This window comes from Otolemur garnettii, unplaced genomic scaffold, assembly GCF_000181295.1.
Source record: "Otolemur garnettii isolate 467f Iridium unplaced genomic scaffold, OtoGar3 scaffold00008, whole genome shotgun sequence".
NCBI classification, from domain to species: domain Eukaryota; kingdom Metazoa; phylum Chordata; class Mammalia; order Primates; family Galagidae; genus Otolemur; species Otolemur garnettii.
Window position 1 is genome coordinate 31221850 of NW_003852403.1, and position 26854 is coordinate 31248703.

The window sequence follows — 26854 nt, forward strand, 5'->3', positions numbered from 1 at the left end:
TGTATATCCTAAGGAGGTGAATTCAGTATACTGAAAAGACACCTGCACTCCATGTTTAGTGTTGCTCTATTCACAATAGCCAAAATTTGTAATCAAACTATATGTCCATTAGTGAATGAGTGGATAAAGAAATTGTGGTACTTATGCACAATGGAATATTATGTAGACATGAAAAAGAATGAAATCCTGCCATTTGTAGCAACATGGATGGAATTAGAGAATATTACATTAAGTAAAATAAGCCAAGCACAGAAAAACATATGTCCTCATTCAGGTGTGGGAGTAAAAATTAAAAAGAATTGATTTCATAAAGACAAAAAGTAGAATAATAGTTACCATAGGCTAGGGAGGGTAGCCTATGGTAAGGTAGGGAAGGTAGCATAAAAGGCGGGTGCCTAAAGGGTACAAAAACATAGTTAAACTGTTAGATAGAATGAACAATATTTGATACCACAACTAAGGGACTATAATGAAGATTGAGTCAGGGAACCCTTTAACATAACTACAATAAAAGATTGGAATTGGGATGTTATTAACAGAAAGAAATGATAAGTGCCTGAGGTGATCAATACCCCAATTACACTAATTTGATTAACTCACATTTATGCCAGGGCCAAAACATCACATGCACCCTGTAAAGATATGTAATTATTATATGTCCATACTAATAAAACATTTACAAAAATCCCAAACCCCAAACTAGCAAAGAAACAAAAACAGAAAAAGAGAGATATAGTAAGGCTTCAAGCAATTACTGGAAAAGTAAATTATTCATTGGTGTAAAACAAAACAATGATTGTGATTAACAAAACCAAAGCTGTGATTACACTACTTTAAAAATGATTAACTGTGAAATCCAACATCAATTTCGTTCATCATCTGATTGTTAAAAAGCAAAACAAAAGAAAACCCACATTTATAATTGCCAGCAAACATCTCCATCGGAAAATCTGAATACCACTTAGCAGTCTGAACTTAACGTATCTTCGACTGAATCATCCAATTACTTCCATCTCAACCTGCTTATCTCCCACATTCTTGGTCTATTACAGACATCCACCATATCTTTGAAACTAGAAACACCTCTCAACTCCCACATTCTTTTACTGAATTACAACCAAAATCTATTTGAAGACTTAAGTTTAAACTCATGAACCCTAGTGAACATCATTCAGAGCTGTTGCAACAGTATCCTAACAGTCTTCATGCTTCATTCCTTGCCTTTGGATCAACCTTTTTATTTTCAAAAACAAACACAATATATAATAGCAACTGCCTTGTGTTTTTGTTGGGTGGCCAGAGAATCAAATCTAGATTATTTTAGTTTGAGATACTAGGAGATTTTTACAATCTATCCAGACATTTCTCCAAGGATCCCACTTACTTGATTGTCCAGTTCCATAGTTCCATGTCACATATATCCAGTGTTTCTGGTCTTACCACATTCTCCTTAGTGCTGTACACAATTCTTTGTCTTTGTACATGTTCTTCCCTTAGCAGGAGCGGCCTTGGCCCTCCCTTTCTCATTTGTAAAACACTCACTGAAATTTCAAGACTTGGTTCCCATGACATTCTGTCTAAGAAGTTCTGAGATGCTACAAGCAAAACATTTCTCCATTCTCAGTATTCTCCAAGTATTTCGTTCTTATTCAGACATGAAGGGAGAGGTCTGTTTGGGGTGCCCTCTCACAGGGGTGGAGTGAGTGAGTACTCCTTATATCTGCTATTTTTATATTCTGCAGAGCTCTCTTTACTTCTTACTAGCTCATTTTTCATTATTTCAATCCCCTGTTATAGTTACTAATTTTTTTATAATAAACTTTCCTGCTCTAACTACTTCATGGTGATTGGGCCAGACAGACACAGCATCATTCATTCATTCATGTTGGTGGGCAGTGAGTGATTATACTTCCTGACACCCTGAGAATTGTGGCTGCAACTGTCAACCAAATAAACTTAGCTTACACGCCTCACGTTTGTAAGTCAATAGAGGATGGTGCAGTGAAACAATAGGAAAGCCCACTTTATGGAGGGGAGGGAAGTGATCAAGTAAAGGCTCTATATGTTTTTGACAAAATAAATTAATTAATTGAATTAATAAAATTGTTATTTTAGTTCAGCAATTCCAGTTATTTGACTTGGTGAGATCCTTATATATTGTAAGGTTCATTTGGAATTCAAATATTTTACCCATTGATATACCTATATTTTAAAGTTGTAGAATTAGGTTCATATTTAATTCAATAAAAATATTTTATAATACTTTAAATTCATAAATGATGGATTTCTTCTTTTGGGGGTATACTTTTTTTTTTTTTTGAGACAGAGTCTCACAATGTCACCCTTGGTAGAGTGCTGCGGCATCACAGCTCACAGCAAATTCCAACTATTGGGCTTAAGAGATTCTCTTGCCTCAGTCTTCCAAGTAGCTAGGACTACAGGTGCCAGCCACAATGCCTGGCTATTTTTTGTTATAGTTGTCATGGTTGTTTTAGCTGGCCCTTGCTGGGTTCAAACCCACTAGTCTTGGTGTATGTGACTGGGGCTGGCGCCGTAACCACTGTGCTATGGGCATCAAGTCTAGGGTGTACTTTTTAAACAATATCATCGTATTTATTTATTGCGATGGTTTTAAGTTTCTTGAAGACAACTATGTCTTCGTTTGCATTTCTATGTTTCATAAACAGTGAGTCTGTAGCTTCACATAAAGTGAACACTCAATACATGCTTATTGAATTAATAAACATGTAAGTGTTCTCCCTTGGTCCTTTAAAGCGAAGTACTAAAACAGATGTCACGAGACCAGTCTGTACTCCCACTCTTGGCACTGCAAAGAGCTTGGACAATTCACATTTTCTCTGTGACTTGCCTTCTAAACCAACTTGCATTTCTAAACTAAAGGATTTGAAAGATGTTTTTCAAAGTTTCTTTTTGTTCTAAAATCCCAAGATAAATGCATTAGAATACAAGAACATGAATTCATGATCTATATGGTTAATTCTTATTATTAAACTATAATGTGAGTAAACCCAACACTTTTGCGCCTGGATTTCCTCATTTATAAAATGAGTGGATTTATTAAAAAGTTTTTAAAAACTTTGGCCCTTGGGTCAAATGATGGAGTAAGCTTTTGTAAAAGAGCTTTTGTATAACCCACCAAGCTAAAATATATACCATCTATCCCTTTATTGAAAATGTTTCTACTTCTCCTTCTTAAATCTCTTCTAGGACTTTCTGATTAATCCAGTTACCTTCTATTTTTAACAATGACTTTTTGGGAAAAAGTGTTCCATTTTTATTAAAGACCACCACCATATTAATGAGATTGGACTTCTACTTTGAACAGAATCAAAGGTTACTAAAGAGAACCTCTCTAAATTTCTGATTTAATAGATTAGAATTAGAAATTACCCATATAACAGAGATGAAATTAGCAGTATAATATTTATACCTTTGCTTTAACCCCCTCCCCCAAATAGAGGATGTCTATATGGCTCCCATATGGCAGGTCACCAGTGAGTTTTGGTTGGGTGGATGAGTTAAAAAGCTGGGCTTTTCAGCCAGTGATGCTGTATATCATTGCCTTAAGGACTTGCAATTAAGATATGGGTTCACTACCATTTTAAAGCATTGAACAGGAAAACATTAAGAAAGGTTGTTTTTTACCCACCTCTTTCCATTTCTTTAAACCTCAAACCGTATCCCTGGATATATTCCTTTTTCAATGGAAATATCCTTATTGTATAGTTAGATTATACTGGCTCAAGGTGTTCTATAATTCAACTCACATCATTAAATTGAACCAATGTCCCTCTTCCTTATAAATCTCTGAAATTTATTGTTCCTGCTTAATAAGTATGTTTTTTAAAAGCACACCAGCCAACAGCTCCTTTAAAAAGATAAGTTCAAATGATCACAGCTGACACCATGATAGCAAGGCACATTTGTTTTCTTGTGATTATCCTGCCAATATTCTTATATCATCCCAGGTTTTATTCTGGAAAATGAACCAAAATAAAATCCACTTAGGCTGTAGGAAAGGCTGAAGCTCTGAATATTTTATCACCCTATCAGTTAAGATATATGACTACAGGCAACGTGGCATGTGGAGTACCTGTAGTCCTATCATGCAGACAGAGAATCACAAGCCATATAAAAAGGACACAGGTGAGCCAGGTGAGAAAATTACCATTGGATGCATGGTCCTTCCTGAGAACGACGTGGTTGGTGAGGTTAGAGTGATACCTGAACGGTTTTGTTAACTTCAAATCTTACCTTTATTGCCCCTTCCCCCTTTTCCAATGACACCTGTAATTTCTACAATGTTCTTTTGGATTTTTAAGATTTTTCAGTCTTCAGGGGTATGTCATCAAAATGCAAATAACTCCCACGGAGAACCATCTTAATCTCTAATAAGCTATTACCAAAATTAATATAAAGCCTGAAGCAAAGCTCTAAAGAATACAAGAGTGGAATTAAGAGGTACAAGGATCAAACACAAAGAAAAGCATGATTGCAGGAGGGAAGGGGGTGCAACGAGAAAGAGTAATGCTTACAGAAGGGTCCATTAAAGAAGGTGAGGGAACCAGGGGAAACATCAGACTTGGGAAAACAATTAGACAGATGACATCAGAAGGACCAATATGGCAAGCACCGGGGGCAGGTTACTGATCAGGTGCTTGAAATCCGCACTCTGTACAAATTTGCTTTATTTAAAATACAGGCTAAATGCAGGATGGGGGAAGATCGAGCAGGACTATGGGGGGCGGCCCTCAACTCTCTGATTGTGTATAAGTCAAGGATTAGAAAATTATGGCTAAGAGGCCAAATTCAGTCAGTTGCCTACTGTTGGAGTAGCCATGAACTAACATTTTTAAATGTTGAGAATGAAATCAAAAAGTAAATAATACATCCCGACACATTAAAATGCCATGAAATTCAATTTTCAGTGTCCACGGCTGAACATTTACATATGATCCTTGGTTACGTCTGCACTGCAAAGAGCTGAGCCGTGCCATCAAAGATCATTTGGTCCACAAAAAACTAAAATATTTACTAATTGCCTCTTTATAGAAAATGCCTGCCAAACCCTGGCTTAAGTCATGCCTCACACTTGCAGAACCCTTTCAACACAGTTTTGACTGGTCACGAGTCACCCAGTAACATGGATAGTTTTTGTGTAAAATTGCTAGTCAACAATGTGTTAAGGTGACAAAACTTCACACAACCCATGACATTTGTCTAGCAGTTTAGTCATCACCTGTTTTTCCTTGAGCATAAGCAAGCCTAGTGAGTCTGACCCTCAACCAAACTTCTGATCAGATATCCCTCTCCCTATCCTCCCTGAGAGGAGTCCAGTGTGAACTGTTTTCTCCACAAGTTTCCATCTCCTGGGACACTCTGGGTCCCCATGGAGATAGAAGGCCAGGCTGCTGCCTGGCTGGCCCACTATATTATCTACCTAGCCCACAGCATGGATCTAGAGTTTCTGTTTGTTTGCCTCTAGAACCTGGAGCTGAACATCTGAATATCTGTAGCAAAGGAGAATGGAGGAAGGCACCAGCCCAGGCAAGCAACAAGGCTGGGAGGAGCTATGCATAGAGACCAGCATCAGAAGCCCCTCCTTTGGAAAGTGATGCACATGTGGCTAAAAAGCCAGAAACTAAGTCCAAACCGAAGCTTTGTGTGGAGGGCTGGGGGAGGTTTCCATTCTAATGTAAGCATAGATTTGTCTCTAATTGAACTGATTATATATACGTAGTACATTGTTTCTCAAGCCTATCTTGAATGTGCATCTTGCTCCTCCCACTATCCCGGCACCTAACACAGGAAGCAGGTACACACTGTTATCTCTCTTAATGATTGAACATCAGAATTTCCTAGTTTAGGAAGCCAACATATTATAAAGTACTCAGTTTTAATACTTAGGTTCCAAATTGGTGCTGAGAAATAGTCTTAAGTTTGCCACCTCTAGTAATGTTTTTTATATATTGTGGTAATCTGTTTGCTACTCTATTCTTTAAGACCCTGGGACCAGCCTTGCTCTTATGAGTTGCTCCCTAATCACTACTCCAGGGATGAGAGTCCTGGTAGTCTTTTAAGTATACGTAGTATGGCATGAATACGCTTATTACACATCAGACAACTACAGCTCTGAGTAGTTCAAAACTTGAAACACAGGCACCCAGACTGCTTTGCTCCTTAGTGATACTGCAGTTTCTTAGAATGCCACTTGCAATACCCTCAAATGCATGGTGTTCCTCCCTAATTTAATCATTTTAATGTTCTGGCACACTGCATTTCCTCCTGGTTGGTTTCTGGCCTCCATCTCCTAGATTTTGTCTCAATAACAGAACTGGCCCAGAGTATGACAAAATATCACAAAGTGTCACGTATGGTAGGGACCATAGGTCAGTCATGCATGGTGTGTAAATCATTCTTCCTGCCTTCTAGGTTCCCCATGAGGGGCCTTGGGAATGACCTGGAGTGCTGTGGGGGGAAAGAGTAAAGACCCCGGAGTACTCTAAGGTGCTTACTAAGAAGCCAGAAAAGTTTCTAGGTTTTCTTTGTTTTATTTACACATGTGCTTGATATTTAAAAACAGTTTTAAAACCATTGATGATAAGATGTCCTTCTAGCTTGACATTATTAGAGGTGGTGGTCAAAATAATTAGCAACTGGTATGGCACAGGAACTGAACAACAAGAATGAACATGGGTCCCGATCTAGAATGTTTTAGGAGTGGGGGGATCAGATGACCAGGGAAGCAGAAGAGTAGAAGGAAGGCCCAGGGAGATCAGATCACACCTGCTTGCCAACCATTATGAAAATGTTTCAGTCTTCATAACCAGGGTGGCTACATCTCAGAGATTGCACAGTGAATCAGAGATGGAGTTAGGGCTCTAATTTAGATCTTAATTTCCTGAGGGGAAAATCTATAACTCTTTAACTTTACTAATAGTCATAAGTTGCTGTCCTTGAACAATGATCTGAATGATCTTCAATGAGTAAAAAAATCAATTATTTTAACAGAACTTCTTGCTTAATTGAAAGCTTTCCATGGCAATGAAATAGTAGTCATTGCATAACTGATAATGGAACCCAAAAATGTATAGTCAGCCCTCCGTATCCATGTCTCTGTGGATTTAATTGACCACATATGGAAAACTTTAGAGGAAAAGAAGAAAAGAATGGCTATATTTGTATTAAACATGTATAGACATTTTTCTTGTCATTGTTCCCTAAACAATATAAAATAACAAGTTTTCACATAGCACTTATATTCATTAGGTACTATATATAACTTAGAGATATATTTAAAGCATAATGGAGACTGTGCACAGGTAAGATGCAAATATTATGACATCATATATGAAGGGCTGTGTATCTGTAGATTTTGGTATTGCAGGGGAGGGGGTCCTAGAACCACTTTCCTATGGATACTAAGATAAGACTGTACTTATTTTTATATATATCTTTCATGGTCTCCAAAATAAGAAGTGCCAAAGCTATCTGGTTGTTTTTTTCTAATATGTTTAAGCAATTTATTCACCAAAGTAGACTGTTCTGTTAGATTAATGTTCTTTTTAGATAATTTCCACATAAATTTTGGAATCACTGCAGATACTTATTAAGATAGGAGGTAGATTGCAAGAAACCAATTCTCAGGGAATGGGTTTTTGAGGAACCCATATTTGTTTATAATATTCTAGTTTGTCAATGAGCATTTAAAAATGAAAATTCCGACATGCATGATTAGTTACAATAATGTTCTTTGGTTCTCCCTTTGGACTGATAAAGCAAAATCCCCGGCTTATGTAACATGGTACCTTGCTTGTAAATTTGTGAAGGAAGCTCCTTTTGTTGACAGTTCTCATGTCCGCCATCTGTTTGCAAGGGATGAAGCCCTGGCACTCCTCTAATTGGCCATAAATTAGGCAGAAGCAGCAGGGTTTTGACAGGATCCTTCCTGTTACAGGTTTTTTTTGTTTTTTGTTTTTTTTTTAAGCTGTGAATTCAACATTTAGAGGGAAGCCCAGCCTCTCTCTTAAGGGTGTAGAGCTAGACTCAGTGAGTTCTTAGATTCTCAAGCTACCTTCTCTGTAGCTGTGCTTAAACCCAGATCTCTATCACCATTCTTGTCTTTCTATATCGCTGAAAAGAAACTCACTCTGATCAGAAAGAAAAACCACTAAATCCAAGGTCATCCTATGCCTTCTGTAAAAAGAGGGAAGACATGGTTATTAAGGGCTGGCTACATGTGCTATGCTGTGCGCAGACTTTTATGTATGTTAAACTGTTTGGTTTTTAAACTAATTTTATAACTTGGGTAATATTATTGCAGTTTGAAGACAGGGAAACTAGAACTCAGAATTTAAGTAATTTTCTCATTAAATGTTGCAGTCAAGAGTTAAGTATTGAGCCTCATTTGACAACACCTATTCACTATATATGACTAGGTTTGGAAAAAGAGAGAAAATAAAATTATGATGAGGGCAAAAGCAAGTGTGTTGATGTGACTTTCTGCTTTCCTTTTGCAACCTAAGTTTATGAAATGCAGGAGTCAGACTGGATGACCCACAAAGTCCCACCCAGTAATGTTCTCTGTTGTTACATTAATCTGGGCTCTACCATTTAACATGAAATTGAAGTTATTAAGCTTCAATGAGCTTCAGTTTCCCCTTCTGTAAAGTACTCTATCTACTTTCCAAGAGGGATCTCATAGATGTGAGAATTCATAAATTATAGACGTCTGTAGGGATGTAAGCTGCTGTGATGACCCATCCACCCACAGTCAGCTGACAATGTTCAGCCCCACTCTCGGTCTTCTGCAGATGTCCTTGCTTCATGCTTTAGAGGCAAGATTAAGTCCATCTAAGTTCCCAAAACTTTCCTTAACTACATCTCAACATTTTAGTACAAATTTTATACCTCCCCCATTCACCATTTTAAGAAAATAGGTATAGAAATGCATGCTAAGTAACTGTTCCTCGTTTCCCCAGAATCTCCTCTCCGACAAGCCTTTTCCTTTTCTTTTATTTAAGGAAAGCATGGAACAAAGTTTATTAAAGAAGAGAAAGATAGGCTTACAAAATAAGAAAACTTACAAAGCAGGGTGCATTTGCCACAGCCAGGGAACGGACCTCCATTGCCAGGGTGAGCAGGCAAAGGGGTCTTGGGACCCTATTTCCATCAAATGCTCTCTTCAGTATTTCATTTGCTCCATTTTCCTGGAGACTCGTATACTCTAGACTCATCATAAGGAAATTCTTCAGAATCCCTACTAGCGCCTCATGCTCCTTCCCTCTTCCTTTTCTCCCTTTCTCTGTCCAAATTTCTGGAAAGGAAACGTCCTGTGGGCACAGTGCCCTCGCCCTCTTTGCAAGCACTCACACTTTGTAATCTGGATTCCGTTCTTACCACCTGAATAACCTCAGTAATGTTTTTAATAACCTCAGTAGTGTTTTCTCCCAGGTTACTAAACCTGTTGCCCTTTTTTCTACCTGCATGTCTCGTGGCTTTTTTACGCGTAACACTGAGATGATCTCTTTTCTCATGAAACATGCTCATGGTTTCCGAGGTCCCCTACGCTGTTCTGATTGTTAACATCTCATTATTTTTCACTGGTTTTTCGTTCCCTAACTCATAAATGAAAGGATTGCCCCAGATCTGACCTTGGTCTTTTTATCTTCTCAATTCTCTCTTGCGATTCCATCCTGGGTCATAGCTTTAGTTGTTAACTATGTGTAGGCAATTTTTAAGTTAATTTTAAGTTAACTCTAACAAAAGTCCCTGTCCCACATTTCCCATCTCCTGCAGGGTATTTGTTCAGGAGCAGCCAATATTGTAAGTTAAATCCATTACATTCTTTATGGATTACCGCTGTGCCTACCAAACGGACTCATCTATATTCCTTCTGCATTTTTTCTATTCCACCTACATCCCTAATTTCTCCCTTGCTTTTCATGTTCACTCAGATCTTAGGCCTCTGGGTTTACCTGTTCATTCGTAGGCATTCCTCCTGTAAATGGTCTCATAATCCCCAACTGGATTTAGACTCTTTTTTTTTTTTAATTTATTTTTTATTAGATCATAATTGTGTACATTAATTCTCAGCTATACTGCCTCTTATCTTTCCTTCTAATTCATCTTACACTGAATTCTTTGATTAGTCTACTAAATACATTGTTACAGTGATACCATTTTACTACTTAAAAGTGTCAGAGTTGCTCTTATGCCAACATTCAGTGTTCTCAGTGACCCAGCCCCAACACGCTTGTGAACTTGTCTGATACAACACCTCTTCTTTCCACAGCCTCACTCCAACCATTGAAACGGTGACAATTTCCTTACAAGTATTGCTCAGCATATTCACTTTATTTATATTGCCTTTCCTACACTTTCAGATCCAAAAGCCATTTCTTCTGTGAACACTTCCCTGATTCTCCTTTAAAGTAGTCACTCCCTCTTCCGGATTTGCAAATTCATTCTGAACTCTTCTTACTTCTGCCTGGCATGATGGTTATTATTATATGTGCCACATTTGTATTAGAAGCTAATCCCCAAACCAACAGCTATGCTGGTCCTTTGATTCTTCTAGCACAATGCCTCATACATGGTGGGTCCTCAAGGAAATGTAAGTTAAATTAAAGAAAGAATGAAAGGACAATTGTTGTTCCCGAGAACCAAAGAATTTCTTTTTGAGAAACATTCATGAATGTTACCAACATTTTGCGGGTATGGCACTGTTCTGGTTCTAGTGATCCAGCATGGAGGTTTATGATTCTCAATGTGAGGTTTATGATTCAAGTAGGATCCTTCTCTACCCAGATCACCTGAGCTCTGCTGTCAACTCTATCATTCTAGGCTGGTGATAACTGGCCCTGCAGCTTCCTTTCACACTAATATCCACTGCCTATTATTCCAACTACAACTGCTCCTTTAAAATGGGGTTTTATAATTCTTCTCCTTGGATAAGGCACTTGGCTTTTCTGATAAATTTATCCACATATATTGCAATGTGAAAAATTCTGGTTAACTATTTCCAAGAAGTACATATTCATTTTAGCCGTGTTCTTGCAGAGTCATAAATCTGATTGTGTTGCCCCTTACTGTGTTCATGTAATGAAAACGGCAAGCCAGAACTGGAAAAAGAAACCGGGATTGGCTTTATCAAATAAACATCTAGGTATGTCTAAGTCTAGAACTAATGCTTTCTCCCAAAGTATCTTCCTGAAATAATTGTATCATAAAAGCCTGGAAATAAGAGAATGAAAGAGCTAAGCATATTCACATAACAGTCCATTTCTTAATCATAACAAAGATAATGATGATTCTAAAACTTTTCAAAAATAACTAGCACTGGTTGAGTGCCTCCTGAGGGGAAGGCATTTGGATAAATGCTTTCCTCGCATGTCCTCGCTAATCCTCAAAATATCCCCATGATATTGCATTATCCCCAGTTTACAAATGAGTTAATTGAGCTGAAGCTCATAATAATTAAGTGCCTTGTTGAAGATCACAAAGCTAGAATGGAAGAGCCAGCCGTTTCCAAGGATAATAGGGAACGAGCAGCGAGTACAGAATTCGTTTCAAAATGAAAAGATAGAATACAAGTCTTAACAGGGCCATGAAATGATGTGTAATTCCAGGCACTTATGTGTGTTGCTGATAGGAACGTGCAGTGTGCATAATGAAACGATGCACTTACTCTCTGTCAATCACAAGGCAGGTCACAGCTTCGGCGGCAATTACGTTTGCTGTTCTCACATCTTCCCTATAGGAAAAAAATAGAGACGTTGAAGTAAAATAACCTTTAATATCAAAGAAAAGTATTCATTGTGATTGATTCAGAACACACATTAAATTATGCAACAATTCTGATTTATCCACTTCCAGGTTTACGCTCTGTCCATGTCAAAAACCTCTTTTTCATGAAGAACCACCTTACCCTTGTCACTGATCATACAAATCCTACACTTATAATCTAATGGATAATTTTAAAGTTTGTACAATCTAAATTTTAAAATCATAAAGTTTTCAAATTTAAAGTTTTACTTGAAATTTTACATCGTAATCCATGTTGTTCTTTGAAGGATTAATGGATTAATTGGATGATAAAGATCAAATCAACCTGAATGGATGAAATATTTTTAAGGATTTAAAGTTATTGTCCTAGAAACTGATTATCTAATTCATGTGTATATGAATTTGTCATTACATCCTTGAGAACAATGGATCTATTTGAATTATTTACTTATTTCATAGACCTTGTTTTTATGTGGCGAATATTTTGCCAACTTATGGTATCCAATTATTCATCTCTGTCAAAGCTTATGGTTCTTCAAAAATATTTGAAAAATCTTAGTCACACCAATTGAAATATGTAAATACTGTCTCTTAAGAACCATTAAATTCATCATGTCATTGGGTATCTATCAACCTCCTAACCTTTTGAATAACTATCCTGGAGTCTTGTGTTTGATCCAGTAGTCAAAGGTGGATTTGGTAAGTAGACATTCACCATTCATTTTCGGCTATTAAAATTTAATAGTACCACTGTCATGGTGACATTAAATTGTATTTGAAAATGTCTTCTTTTTCCTAAAGTAACAAAATATCTAAGGCAATGTAATTGATGATAAGTTTGAAATATCTTAGCTAGGTACACAGGAAACAATATAGGAATAACAATACACTCTAAAAATGTATTATTATATTATCTATAAAAGTAATTCTGGAGGGCTCAGAGGAAAAGTCACAAAACATCACATTTCAAATAAGTCTCTTGAAGTCCTGATAATAAAGATGTTCTTAGTGAATTTTTATATTTTGAAAATATAAATTCTAACATACACTTCTGACCTCTGTGATTTTTATCTCTGGTCTTTGTTTTCCACTGGTGCTAAGATTGCAGTTGCTTTACAGTAGCTATTAGTATTTAGACCTTGGTAAAGCAAGTTCCCCCCGGCTAAAATTCTTTTTCAGGAATAGCTTGATGATATTCTTGAGCACTTATAACTTTTGAGAAATATATGGATGATATTCTTAAGCATTCATTATTTCATATAGGCTTTGAAAAAACATTTTCAACTTCTAAAACAAAAAAACTACCTTGGGATTCTGGTAGAGCTATACTACATTTGTATATTGATATCATAAGAACTTTCTGATCATATTAATGTTTCCATTCAAGACCATGGCAAGACTTTCTACTTGTTCAGATCTAGTTTCATGCCTTTAAATAGGATTTCATAATTGTTTTCATCTGGGTCTTGACATTTTTTTTTAAAGTATTCTCAGGTGATTTTTTGTCATGTTTCTCTTCTAAGTGACATTTTTATTCATTTATTTCTCACAGATTGCCCTATTTTTTTAAACGCTATCAATTATTATATATTTTTTTCATCCACCAACTATGCTGAATTCTCTTCTGACTCCCAATTTTTCCTATGGTCTCATGAACAGCCAGTATGATGCTCTTAGTGCCTCCCTCACATTCTGTGCCTTCCAGTCAAACCGCCCGGCTTTCCACACACATCGTCTCCTCTTGCCATGAGTTCTTTAAAACATGATTTCCCTAGGCTAGGAAGTTCCTTTCCAATCCTTTATTTAATTCACTCCTACTTACTCCTTAAATTTCAGCTGAATTGCCCCTTCCTGGTGGCTGCCATCCTGAATGAATGAGGCCCTTTCCCTATCTATCTGTTCTCATGGCCCTACATACCTCTCCATAGGACACTTATCACCATTTGTATTTTATACATTTATTTGTGTGATCATTTGCTTAATGACTCTATCTCCTTCTCACTAAGTAATACGAGGGCAGGGACTCAGAAGGGACGTGAAGGAAGGGGACTCGAGGGTAATAGATAAAAGTCTGGCCTGTTGAACGAGGAACTCTGGAGGCCTCCTGGGAAGATTCACCAATCAGCAGTTCTCACCAAAAAAGAGAAAAGAATGTGGATATGGGGTAATCTTGGTAACCAATGACTAGTAGAGGAGGCCAATAATCAATGAGCAACAGAAGAGCAACAATTCCTGGAGGAGCAGAGAAGCCAGTGAAAGAGCTGCAGCCAATCTCGAACGCAGAGGATGAGGGTGTTAATACCTTGGCACTGCCTGTGCATCTCTCCCTCTGTCCCACTATCTCTTTTCATTCCAACTCTCTACAGAAGTGCTCTACACTTTCTCTCTGTTCTTAAATAAAATTTCTCTTTGTTACACTGAAGTGTGTGCAGCTTACTTTCACTATTGATTCTCACCATGCCTCAGCTGAACTTTCTAGTTGGGCCAAGTAATCAAACCAGGTCAGTTGGGTCCAGGGAACCCGGCCCTTCCACTCCCAACAGGGACTGTGGCTAATTTTGTTCCCTATTTTATCCCAAATGACATACACAAAAAAAGGTGTTTTGTAAGCATGTGCTGTAGGAATGGAACAGGCATTAGCCAGGGGTTCTCAAACTTTTTAAACAGGGGGCCAGTTCACTGTCCCTCAGACCATGAGAGGGCCAGATTGCAGGCTCCAGGACCAGTCGGCTGCTAAGCAGGACAGGCAGCAGTGGCAAAAAATACCTGGCAGGTGGGATAAATGTCCTTGGCGGGCCACATGTGGCCCGCGGGCCGTAGTTTGAGGATGCCTACTAGCCTATTGCTGAGCCCTGGGGTTATAAGGCAGAGTTCAGGTTTGGGAGTCACACTATCTTAGTGTTAAACCCAGTTCCACTACTCCTAAGCTGTGGGAAAGCTTCAAATTCCTCATCTATAAAATAGAAATGATAAAAGTACCCACTCAATGTGTGGTATTAAATGCGATTATCAAAGATAAGTCCATCATAGTGCCTGGTGCCTAGAAAGAAGTGTGCTCTGCTGTCCTAGTCCTTCCAGCGTCTGACTCTTCTTGTCTCCCACACCAGCACGCCCATCCTTGTGGAGGCTCTGTCTGGTATTTTATAAAATACTTCTACCCAGAAACAAACAGGGCATAGTCGCAATGCTTCACAGAAGGAAAGGATGTATTCTCACTTCATTATGACTTTCCTTTTTTTTTTTGAGGCAGAGCCTCAAGCTGTCCCCCTGGGTAGAGGGCTGTGGTATCACAGCTCACAGCAACCTCTAACTCCTGGGCTCAAGCGAGTCTCCTGCCTCCGCCTCCCAAGTAGCTGGGACCACAGGTGCCCGCCACAACGCCCGGCTATTTTTCGGTTGCAGCCGTCATTCTTATTTGGCAGGCCTGGGCTAGATTCAAACCCGCCACCTTAGGTGTATGTGGCTGGTGCCTTAGCCACTTGAGCCACAGGCACCAAGCCTCATTATGACTTTCTAAGTGGGAATTATTGGTGAAATAACCAAACAGGCAGAAAACCTCCACAGTGCCCACTGGGTCCCCACATAACCATTAGGATGCTGTTCATGGCGGTATAAGTTACTACAAATTACTGCTAGTCAGAAACAAGCAAATACAGAACAATAACAAACAAAATCCACCCCAAGCATCACAGCTTTATGGAAAGAATCATATTAACTCTAGCTCTTTCTAAAATATAGTATTTTTTATCTTGGCTATTTAGAAATTACTCAAGGTCTTTAAAAGTTTATATATATATAAATATAAATATAAATATATATATACACTTCATTGCTTCTTTTTGAATATAGTTTTGTACACATTGACTTTTAAAAATGTATTCATCATAAATTTCTACTACTTTACAATTTTATCGTATTATCTGGCCTAAATTGGATACACTTTTAAAATTAAATGCCATTTCCTTGCAACAAAAAGGACACACTTGGATATTTTAAGATACAGATGGTGAAAAATTGAAGATCAAAAGTGGGATATTAGTCAATAGACATGGAACATATTTTATTTTAGAAAGGATCGTTTATAAGTATAAGCTGAACTCAGTCACTGGACTATTAGAAACCTCATAAAGTGATATATATTAAAACTAAAAAGCATAGCATTGGAGGAAAAACGTTATTTATTAAATAATAAATTTATTACTAATAAATTATTTATCATTTATTGAGCATCTAGTCTATGTCAGAAAGCATATTACGCAGTTCATTTTGTTTACTACACACAACAAAGGGTAGTTATTTTATTCTAGATTCACTCATGGGGATAGAGATTATGTAACACATTCAAAGTCAGACATAGCTGCTGAGTTGCAGCCCAGGAATTTGAACACAGATCTGGCTGTCCCCAAAGTCATGTTCTTTCCACAACAGTACACTGCTTATATCCCCTGCTATCAGATTTTAATCCAATAACAATTCTAAATGCATTAAAAATGCAGAATAACTTCTGATCACTAAGTAGTCATAAAGTCTCTATCACTATGAGAAACAGATTTAATTATTAACAAAACCAGCACTAATGTATTTATGGGTGTCCAATTGTAAAACTAATCTGATGAGTCATTTTGATTCTTAAATTATAAGAATTTCTATCTATGACTATGTGCCTGTTATGTTGCTTGTAACAGTGTTACATAACAATAGGAAATTATTTAATGACAAGCTCACTGGATGCCAAACTCATGTTGTCATTACACTCATTTTATTTCTACTATTAAGGTGCTTCGTGTCTTTATTCTTTCCTATGAAAGTGTCTAGAAATACTTTTCTTATGCAGAGAGGCTGCTCCTGTGAGATAAAACGCTAGCTGGCTCTCCCTCTCCCTCTCTGTACATATATATATGTTATATTTATAGGCTTATATATGCCTGTGTATATACACATATGTCAATACTAGTGTTATTATATGCATTAATTTCTCATTTTAGGAGAAACAGTATAAACTTCTAATGAGAGGCTATTATTGATAAAAGTCGACAATATTGCGATTTGTTATGTTCATTTCTTTTGTCGATCCAAAGACCATGGTAAAAGCAAGTATCAGCTGAATTTAGATGTAAAATATTACACACTCATTTATTATAGAGGTCTCAACATTACAACTCCATGTTCTTAACCTCAATTCCATCAAGGCACAGTTGTCATGCATTTGTTTCACACAGAATTACTTTCCGAGTTAGCCTGGGTTCCCTGTAGTACTGGTTTAGACAAGAGGAAAGGGAAAAAGACATGAGGATAGTGTTTAATTTTTTTTTTTAATTGAGCTTGCTTTCTTTCATTTTTACATGTAGAACATCAAGGTGTTTAATAATTTCTAATAGAAGAATATATGAGATTTTGATTAAACATTCACCACAAGAGAACTTTATAACTAAAATTATAAGCGAATGCCCAATTTACATAATTAAAAACTTCCATCACTACAAACCGATTGCCTCTGAACATTCAGCACACTAGGTTTATATATATATATATATATAAAATAATGGAATGTGTATGTATTCACATAACAGTCCAGGTATATCATGCACCTTGCCTTTCAAAATAAAATCTCATGTTCATCCAGGCCTGTATCTGTGCATCAGTTGATTTCAGCATGCCAATTAATAAGCATGTACTAATGCAGAAGTAGCTGCGGTTTGGCAGATTAACAAATATTTTCACAAATTTGCTATTAGTTAACGAATAATCACAGTCACAGTTATGCAGTTTAGTAGTGGCCTCTTTTTAAGCATTTGTGAGAAAGTTAGAAATTCCTTTCAATGACATTATAGCCCATGAAAACTATGCTTAAATAGTTGCAAATATAGTTTTCTGTGCACTGACTCTGATACTCTTTGAACTTCATCACTGGAATCTTCATCATCACTGTATCCCAACGTGGAGTCACTGTCAGTATCTGAATAATCCATAGGAAGGGTTTACATGGAGTCTTCTCGTTCTGAAGCGGTTCTCCGGTGTCTCATGGCTACTAGAGAATTCTATGGTTCACCGGTACCTCAGGGGAACAAATGCAGAGCCTGACAGGCCACATGAAACACAGCGCTTGCAAAGTAGTTAGCAGTAGGGGCTCTCCCCTTTCAGCTCTGAAGCAACACGACTGTTGTCATCAGAGTCCTAGCCCTCCTCCAGTGCCAGCCTTCAGGGAAACTGACACTACTCAATTGCTTGTGAGCTTTATAGAAATCCCCAGGCAGAGCCCTTCATCCTCTGTCTTGTGCAAGATTTTAATGTCCCAGTTAAGTTTAGTTAATGAAAGACAAAGCAAATCTTTTTCATCTCCAAATTAAAGGCAATCTTACCACAACAAATAGGATAGGCAAAATTGATAAGATATGACAAACAGCAAAGAGCCACAGTAAATGCAACTATAGTAATGAATTAATTATAAACAAGAATTGTAGAGTTTCTGACGAATCTGACTGTGCCATTTGAAAATTGGATGCTGCAGTGGATAACTATGTCTTGGGAAAAACTCACATCGATCCATTCGCTGAGTCTAGCCACAAAGGTATTTCAAGATGATTATTTTATTATTTTTAATTGACAAATAATGATTGTATATATTCATGGGGTCCACAGAGATGTATAGTGGTGAGATCGGGGTAATTAGCATGTCCAGCATCTCAAACATTTGTGGAAGATTCAATATCCCTGTAGCTATTTGAAACTCTATACGCTATTGTTAACTATATTTATCCACAGCAGTACAGAATGCTAGCACTCCTTTCTAAGCTGTAATGTGGCATCCTTTCACAAATCTCTCCCTACCCCATCTTCCTCCTACCCTTCTCAGCCTCTAGGTCCTCTGTTCTAGTTTTTCCTTCTGTAAGATTAATTTTTTACCTCCAGCATTCTAAAAAAACTCATATTCTAAGTATATGATCAATTAATACATGCAAATGGTTACATGACTTCTAACCATGGTGGACACAGAATAATCGACTAATAAAAGTTAGCTAACCTAATCACCATCATCATTATTATTTTAGGATCCTCTGACACCTAGAAATCAAGTAGCCTTTTTGAAAACACGTACTTTCTCCCGTGAAATCCCCTTCCCTACATTTCTATAGAAAATCAATCCAATTCTTTTTCTTTTTCTTTTTTTTTAAGACAGAGTCTCACTATGTCTCCCTTGGTAGAGTGCTGTGACATCACAGCTCACAGCAACCTCCAACTCTTGGGCTTAAGCTATTCTCAGCCTCCCAAGTAGCTGGGACCACAGGCACCCACCACAACACTCAGCTATTCTTTGGTTGCAGTTGTCATTGTATAGCACGCATGGGCTGGGTTCGAAACTGCCAGCCTGGGTGTATGTGGCTGGCACCCTACCCACTGCACTACAGGAGCCACCCCCAATTCATTTCTGATATCAGCTTCTCAATTTATGATCCTGAGCCTTCTTCCCTAGTCCACTGAAACATAGGCAGTTGTCCAAAATTTTGTGTTGTCCAAAATTTTGTTTTCTTTCTTTTTTCTAGTTTTGACTTCTCTCACTGGGAAAAAAACACATAACCCCATTCCATCAACTATTAGTTTTGTATTAATGTTTTTCAATGTTTCTTCTCTAACTTTTCTTTCTTTCCTAGGAGACTGGAAGTCTCACTGCAACCCCCAGTTCAGACCTTACTCATTTTCTCCTGACCTCAAAACCACTGTTTTCCTTGGGTTTCTTAAAATGGTTAATGACATCAGCAATCTTGCATTTGCCTCAGCTCAAAAAATTGATTTTCTACTTTGCCCTCTCCCTCACTGTATATGGTCACAGTGGTTCTATCTTTGTCTGTCTTCCAGACCCACCCTTGGTTTGCGTTCCCAAAGGCACAGCTCTGCTCTGGGCCCTCACCATCTCCACCCTGGATCACTGATCTGGCCCCCTAACTGATCCCCCACCACCGCTACTCTCTCCTTCTTCTAATCCTGAGCTCATTTTGCCACACATTTTCAAATATAAATCCAGTCATATTAGCTCAATGCACAAGAATTATCAAAGGAAACATTCAAAAAAGAAAACTTTTAACAGTTTCATTTTGAGTTCAAAGTCCTCTACTATCTGACCTACCACTTTTCCAGGCATTTATACTGACTCTTGTCTGCTGCACTTGTGACAGATAAATTTCCTTAAAATATGCCCACCACCAATTATGTCTGTGCTTGGGGCAGTGCCTGTGGCTCAGTGGGTAGGGTGCCAGCCCCATACACTGAGGGTGGTAGGTTCAAACCCAGCCCCGGCCAAAACTACAGTAATAACAAAAAAAATTATGTCTGTGCTCATGCACATGGAGCTCACCCCTCCAAGAATCCTCTATTCCTGCTCATTTATTAAAACTTCCATGGTCCTTCAAAAGCATTAAGGAATAAGAACTATTTTTTTCACATGGGAAAGATTTCTATAATACATGTATATGTGTGTGTGATTTCTTTTCTTTCTTTCTTTTTTTTTTTTTTTTTTTTTTCCTGAGACAGGACCTCACTTTGTTGCTCAGGCTGGAATGCAATGGTATAATGATAGCTCACTGTAGCCTGGAATCCCTGGGTTCAGGTGATCTTCCTGCCTCAGCCTCCTGAGTAGCTGGAACTGCAGGAACATGCCACTAGACCTTCTTAGTTTTTAAATATATTTTAGAAACTAGGTCTTGTTATGTCTCCCAGGCTGATCTTGAATTCCTGGCCTCAGGAATGCTTCCCACCTTGGCCTCCCAAAGTTCTCTGATGAGCCACCACTCCTGATCTCTACATAGGAATTAAAAAAAAAAAAATAGAATAACAAAAAATAGGAAAAATAGAGAAAATACTATTATATCATATATCAGGACATAACCCACATTAAGACTTTGATGGATATCTTCCAAACTCTTTATTTTTTATTTTTTTATTTTTTTAGAGACAGAGTTTCACTTTATTGCCCTCAATAGAGTACTGTGGCATCACAACTCACAGCAACCTCCAACTCCTGGGGCTTAGGCAATTCTCTTGCCTCAGCCTCCAAAGTAGGCGGGACCACAGGTGCCTGCCACAATGCCCAGCTATTTTTTTATTATTTATAGAATGGCCCCTCCTCCCAATTAGTGCTTTCACTTTCCAAAGTTTCAGTTACCCACAGTCAACAGCAGTCTGAAGATATCAAATAGAAAATTCCAGAAATAAACACTTCATAAGCTTTAAATTGCTCAGTGTTCTGAATAACGTGGCGAAATATCGTGCCATCCCACTCTCTCTTGCTCCACATCTCCCCAGCATGACTCATTCCCTTTGTCCAGTAACTCCAGGCCATCTGCATTACCTGTGGCGTGGTCACTTAGTAGCCATCTCCGTTACCAAATGCCAGAGCAGGGATGCTGTCACTTCTGATAAGCTAAAGAGAAGCCATCAAGTGCTTTCTTTGAATGAAAAGGTGAAAGTTCTCATCTTCACAAGGACAAGGAAAAAACATTGTATGCTAAGTTTGAAAAGATCTATGCTGAGAATGAATCTTCTGCTCTGTGAAGTGATAAAGAAGGAAAGAAATTTCACAGCTGCATCTCAGGCTGCAAATCACAGCCATAGTTAAGTATTTTTACAAAACAGTCTGAAAGTTTAAAATGACCATAAGCTAAAGTTCATTTATCATTGAAGAAAGAAAAAATATTTTTATACCTTTAGTGTAGCCTAGGGGCATGGCAGTGTACAGGGATGTCCTAGGCCTTAACATTCACTCACCAGTCACTCACCCACCCAGAGCGACGTCTAATCCTACAGGTTCCTTTCATGGTAAGAAGACCCTTTTTGCCTTTTATATCATATGCAAGGTGTCCATAAAGTTCGTGTGCTATAAAGTAGTGTGCAATTTTAAATTTGCACACAAACGTTATGGACACCCTGTAGTTATTGTACCTTTTCTGTTTTGATATGTTGAGATACACAAATACCATGATGTTGTAATTGCCCACAGTGTTCACAACAGTGAGATACTACACAGGCCTGTAGTCTAGGAGCAATGGGCTGTAGCACATAGCCTAGGTGTTCAGTAAGCTATACCATCTAGGTTTGAGTGAGTACATACACCCTGTGATGTTTGCATAAGGACAAAGTCACCTAATGATGCATTTCTCAGGACATATCCCCGTTGGTGAGCAATGTGTGACTGCAATAAACACAATAGCACTGATACGGGAGCGGGCTTGCTGTAGCTCAGACAAGTATGGAATGCAGGGTTGAGTAAAGAAAGTCAAGGGCTGGAGAGGCCAACAAAAAAGGAAAGAGCACATCCTCCAAAGCCTGGAGACTAGTCTAAAGGATTTCTTTTTAAAGAGATTCCCTAACTCAATCTCCTTTCCTTTACCACCTTAATTAAAATCTTAAGAATTAGTTGGAAACCCTAAGCTCAATTAGAGGAAATAGTTTATGTGCCATGATCAAGTTCCAAGAAAACAAATGTGGATTAACAATTTCAGAATACTGATGGCCTTTCCACCTTCCAAAGTAAATGCTACTATAGAGCCATTTTATGTGTTAAGAAATGTATATATTAAACATAATTTTTCAACAACAAAAATATGATCTCTGCCTTTAAGAATTCTATAATGTAAAATATAGGAGTAGTGAAAAAACAAAATGTATAAAAGGCAATGTATTATTAAGATATAGATCAATTCGTGATCAACGTGGACTCGAATTTAAAGCTGATTCACTTTCTGGAGTTCACCCAAGGTAGTCTATAGTTTTCATCAATAAAAGGGACTCTTGACATGACCTAAAAGAAAATGACTCTCTAGGTAGAAAAATTAAAAGTATTATCCATAAAGTAACTCCAAAGTTTATTCTTCCTGGCCACATGGGTGCATACGCCCCTTGATTGTATTAATTCACTTCCCATAGAATGAATATCCTCTTCATCTGTATTCATGGCAGGGCACAATATCTAAAAAGAAAGTGATGAATTTGGAAGAATTCAATTTTCACCTTCTTTTTTTTCCTTACTTCTGCTAGGTCGATAGGATAATGAATTTTTTATCTGACATAAAAACTTCATATTCTAGGGCATGCTTCAATGACAATGAATTTAGACAATTTACTAGATTGAGCCAAATAAAATTGGTGTCTTTGAAAATGGCCAAACATTGATAATTTCATCAAGTTCCAACCTAGTGCGGAGAATTAGGGAAAATGAAAGATTAAAAAAAGCAATTGCGGAGAGATGTGTATTGCCATCTCTTTTCTGTTGTGTTCCCTTTTAGACACTGGCTGAACTGAGACCCCACAGCAGAACCTACTTCTTCCAGATCCCAGATTTGAATGAACTCATTACCCCAATGTTAAGATGTAATGGACAACTTTGGCTCCTCCTGTCTAGTCACTACAGATAACTGTTCCTGGTATAACAAATTATCACTGGAAAAGGCTGAGTTCCAGTTTCTTTCTCGTTAGAGTACAAAGGTATTTACCCTGTACTTGGGCTTCAAATATTAAATTCTTTGGCAGTGCCTCACAAATTTAATGAATTATCTTTCATGACAGGATTTTCAGGTGGAAGGAACAGTTTGCCGTTCTCTGTTTTTTTTTAAATTAGTATTTAGGAGCACAGATTTAGGTCTTATGTCGTTACTGTATTTCTTAGTTATCGTCATTCTGAATGATTTAGAGATATTTTAATTTAAGGGGAAAAAAAGAAGAGAATAAAGAATCTTACTTGAATCTTTTACAAACTCTAAAAAATTGAATCTGGAGTATAACATAATAGATAGTCAGGGACCTGTTTAATTATACAAATACATTCAATTTCCTCTTATATCTATAGTTTTTCTTTTTTGCATCATACCTCATAAAATAATATGGATTAAGATAAATCAGGCAGTCTAGTCTACTGTTCATATAGAGATACTTATAATTTTGTAACAAAACAGGTCAAAGAAAAGTTTAAAGGAGGAGAAGATATAAACAGACACATTATTTGAAGGGTGTGCTACAGTTTAAATAAATTCCCCTAAGTTCATGTGCTGGAAACTTCATCCCCAGTGTGAAAGTGATGAGAGATGGGACGTTTAAGAGGTGCTGAGAATACGAGGCCATTAAAGTCATGGTCACAGGCATGTGCTTTTTATCACAGGAGTGGGTTTGTTATAAAAGCAAGTTCAGCTCCCTCTGGCGTTCTTTTGCACGTGCGTGTGTGTTTTGCCTTTCTGCTTTTTCCCCTCCACCACTGGATGCAACAAGGCCGGCACCAGATGTGGGCTCCTTAACCTTGAACTTCTCAGCCACCATGAGAAGAAGAGATAAATTTCTATTCTTTTAAAACTACCCAGGCTCAGGTGTTCTAACATCACGAAATGGTCTAAGATAGAATATTATTGCCAAGAATTGGAACTATTTGTATAATAAAGAACTGAAAATGTAGATGAGGCTGTGAAACTGAGTAATGAGTAAAAGCTGAAAGAATTTTGAGAAGCAGGCTAGAAAAGGCCGAGATTGCAATGAATTAAGTGTTAGGGGCAATTCTGGCAAGAGCTCATCAGAAAATGGCATTAGGGAAAGATTTAATCTTCTAAAGAGATCACTTATAGGATCACAATTAGAATGTTGGTAGGAATACGAACAACAAAGGCAATTCTGATGATGTTGCACAAACCAATTAGGAACAAGGCATTGGAAACCAGAGTCAAGGTCATCCTTGTTATAAAGTGGCAAAGAACATGGCTGAATGGTGTCTGTGTCCTGGGGATTTAGAGAGTGATATGTAAAGAGTGATACATCTTTTCTGCTCAGATAATTCTAAGCCGCATGGCTTCTTCTCACTGCTTATGGTAAAATGAGAGACATAATTTAAAGGTGAAATTTATGACTAAAACAAAAGCAAAGTGGAAAGATTTGGAAAACTCTCAGCCTGGCCACATAAAGAACAGAAAAACAAGTTCTGGAGAGAATACTAAAGTCGTAGCCAAGTAACAGTTTGCTAAAAAAGATTAATCAGATAGAAAGAAGACAGATTCCATTCATCAAAACAATGGGGAAAAGTTCCAAAGGCATCTCAGATATCTTCCAGGCTTTCCCTCCCATCACAGGCCCAGAGCAGGACTTTGAAGGCAAGGTGTCCAGAGAGGCACTCTCAGGATCTCAGCACTCCCCACCCTACACCCCCTCAGATGTCTGCTCCTTACATCCTGGCACAGCATTCGTGGGCCATCTCAGGAGGAGCTGTGGCTCAAGTGGGCCTGGGTGCAGCTTGGCCCACTTAGGCTGCTACTCCAGAGGCACAAAGTCGTGATCACAGGGCTTTGGCAGCATCCCTACAATGGCAACTCTGCAGTTGCACAGAGTTCCTCGAGCTGGGGGCCATAATATCCTCCATGAAGATTTCAAAGGATGCCATGGACAGTCTGAGGGCCCAGGCAGGAAACTGTCTCCAGCACAGAGCCACTACAGAGAGCCTATATGAGGGCAATCTCTATTGAAATTATAGGAGTAGGGTTGCCTCTTTGAACATAGTAAGTATACAATACCTCACGTACAATGAAAAAAGTGCAAAGCATATTTACACTGCTGGTAGAAATATAACATAGCACAATGTTTAAACAATCCAGCACTATTTATTAATATTTTTCTGGCAATTATTCATCCTATACAAGGTTACTTATACTTTTGGGAAATGATGACATTAAAAGGATATTGTTACAGTGTTGTGTATAATAATAAGATTGGATATTTATAATCTGTCAATATGAGATTGATTAAATACATTCTTGTACCTTGTAAATACATTATTTTTAAATAAAAGGAAATCTTTAAAAACCATTAAAATAACTGAAGAAAACCTATACATATATCATCCCCAGGACATCTTAACAAAATAGTCACGGTGCAGAACTGTGTGTATATATGCCAACATTGGGGTAAAATACACACACTAATTAGCATATATTAAAATGCACACTTCTTTTCTGAATCCATTAGAAAAAGCAATTACATCCAGGGAAAAGGATGTGTGATTAAAGGACAAAGGAAGCATGAAAAATTATTTTCATACCTTTTTAATTTTATATTATGTATGTATTTGAATTACATTCCACAAAATAAATCTTTTTAATAAAATATGAAATGATAGAAATGAACTCTTACAAGTAATTTCTGGGTAGAGAGGCTGCTGAGGTGTTTTGCTCTCCCCGAAGGCCTGGGTGTGGACTGTGTAGTTATTAGCTGCTGTTCATCCCTGGACCACCCGTAAACTCTCACACCTAAATCATCTGCAGAGATCAGGGCTAGAGCTGACTGATGCTGGTCTAGTCTGATGATGCTGAAGTGATCCCAGTTTCGCAGACAGAGCAAATAAAACAGTTGGGCACAGTATCCTCCAGTGTCACTTACAGCATTACCTTTCCCCCTGTTTCACTGGCAGCCGTCAGAGGAACTTAGATGACAAACTAAGGAAGGCATTTTCTCAGCAGGGACATCTGCCTCTTAAAACCCTTAATAACTGTTACGGTGGCACTTTGGATCTTTCAAAAGGTTAAGCTACCATTTGTGTGTGTGTGCATATATATATATAGACAGTTCACATAGGTATCCATGTATGTACATAAAAATACTATTTAAGCTTGCTTTGAGATTCTTTTTAATATTTCATGGCTAATTGGAAAGCATTTTCTCTTCATAATGATTTTTTTCATGTTTTAATCACATAAGGTGCATGCCACGTACATTGAATCATAGGAAATCTTCACATAGTAGATTATAGTAATTAAAAGAGCAGAAACAACTTCACATAGGTTCAAATGCCAAACGTGTCACTGATGAGCTGTGTGATCGACAGTCCGATTTTCAATGTTCTTGGGAGAAAAAAAATAAAGAAAATAATAATACTTAACAGGGTTAATTATGCTAAGAATATGCAAGTAAACGTGAGAAAACAGCCTAGTGCTGGTGGCGCCTGTGGCTCAAAAGAGTAGGGTGCTGGTCCCATATGCCGGAGGTGGCAGTTTCAAACCCAGCCCCCGGCCAAAAACTGCAGGGAAAA

General features: G+C 37.8%; 1 protein-coding gene across 2 annotated transcripts in view; it reads right to left on the reverse strand.

Moving 5' to 3' along the window:
- Positions 1 to 26854, reverse strand: part of PRKG1 (protein kinase, cGMP-dependent, type I) — a 1243017-nt gene that overhangs the window by 122352 nt on the left and 1093811 nt on the right. For both annotated transcript variants that reach the window (XM_012801440.2, XM_012801439.2), the window contains exon 8: positions 11711 to 11776. In XM_012801440.2, coding sequence (XP_012656894.1) covers positions 11711 to 11776 — 66 coding nt within the window. The remainder of the gene's footprint in view (positions 1 to 11710; positions 11777 to 26854) is intronic.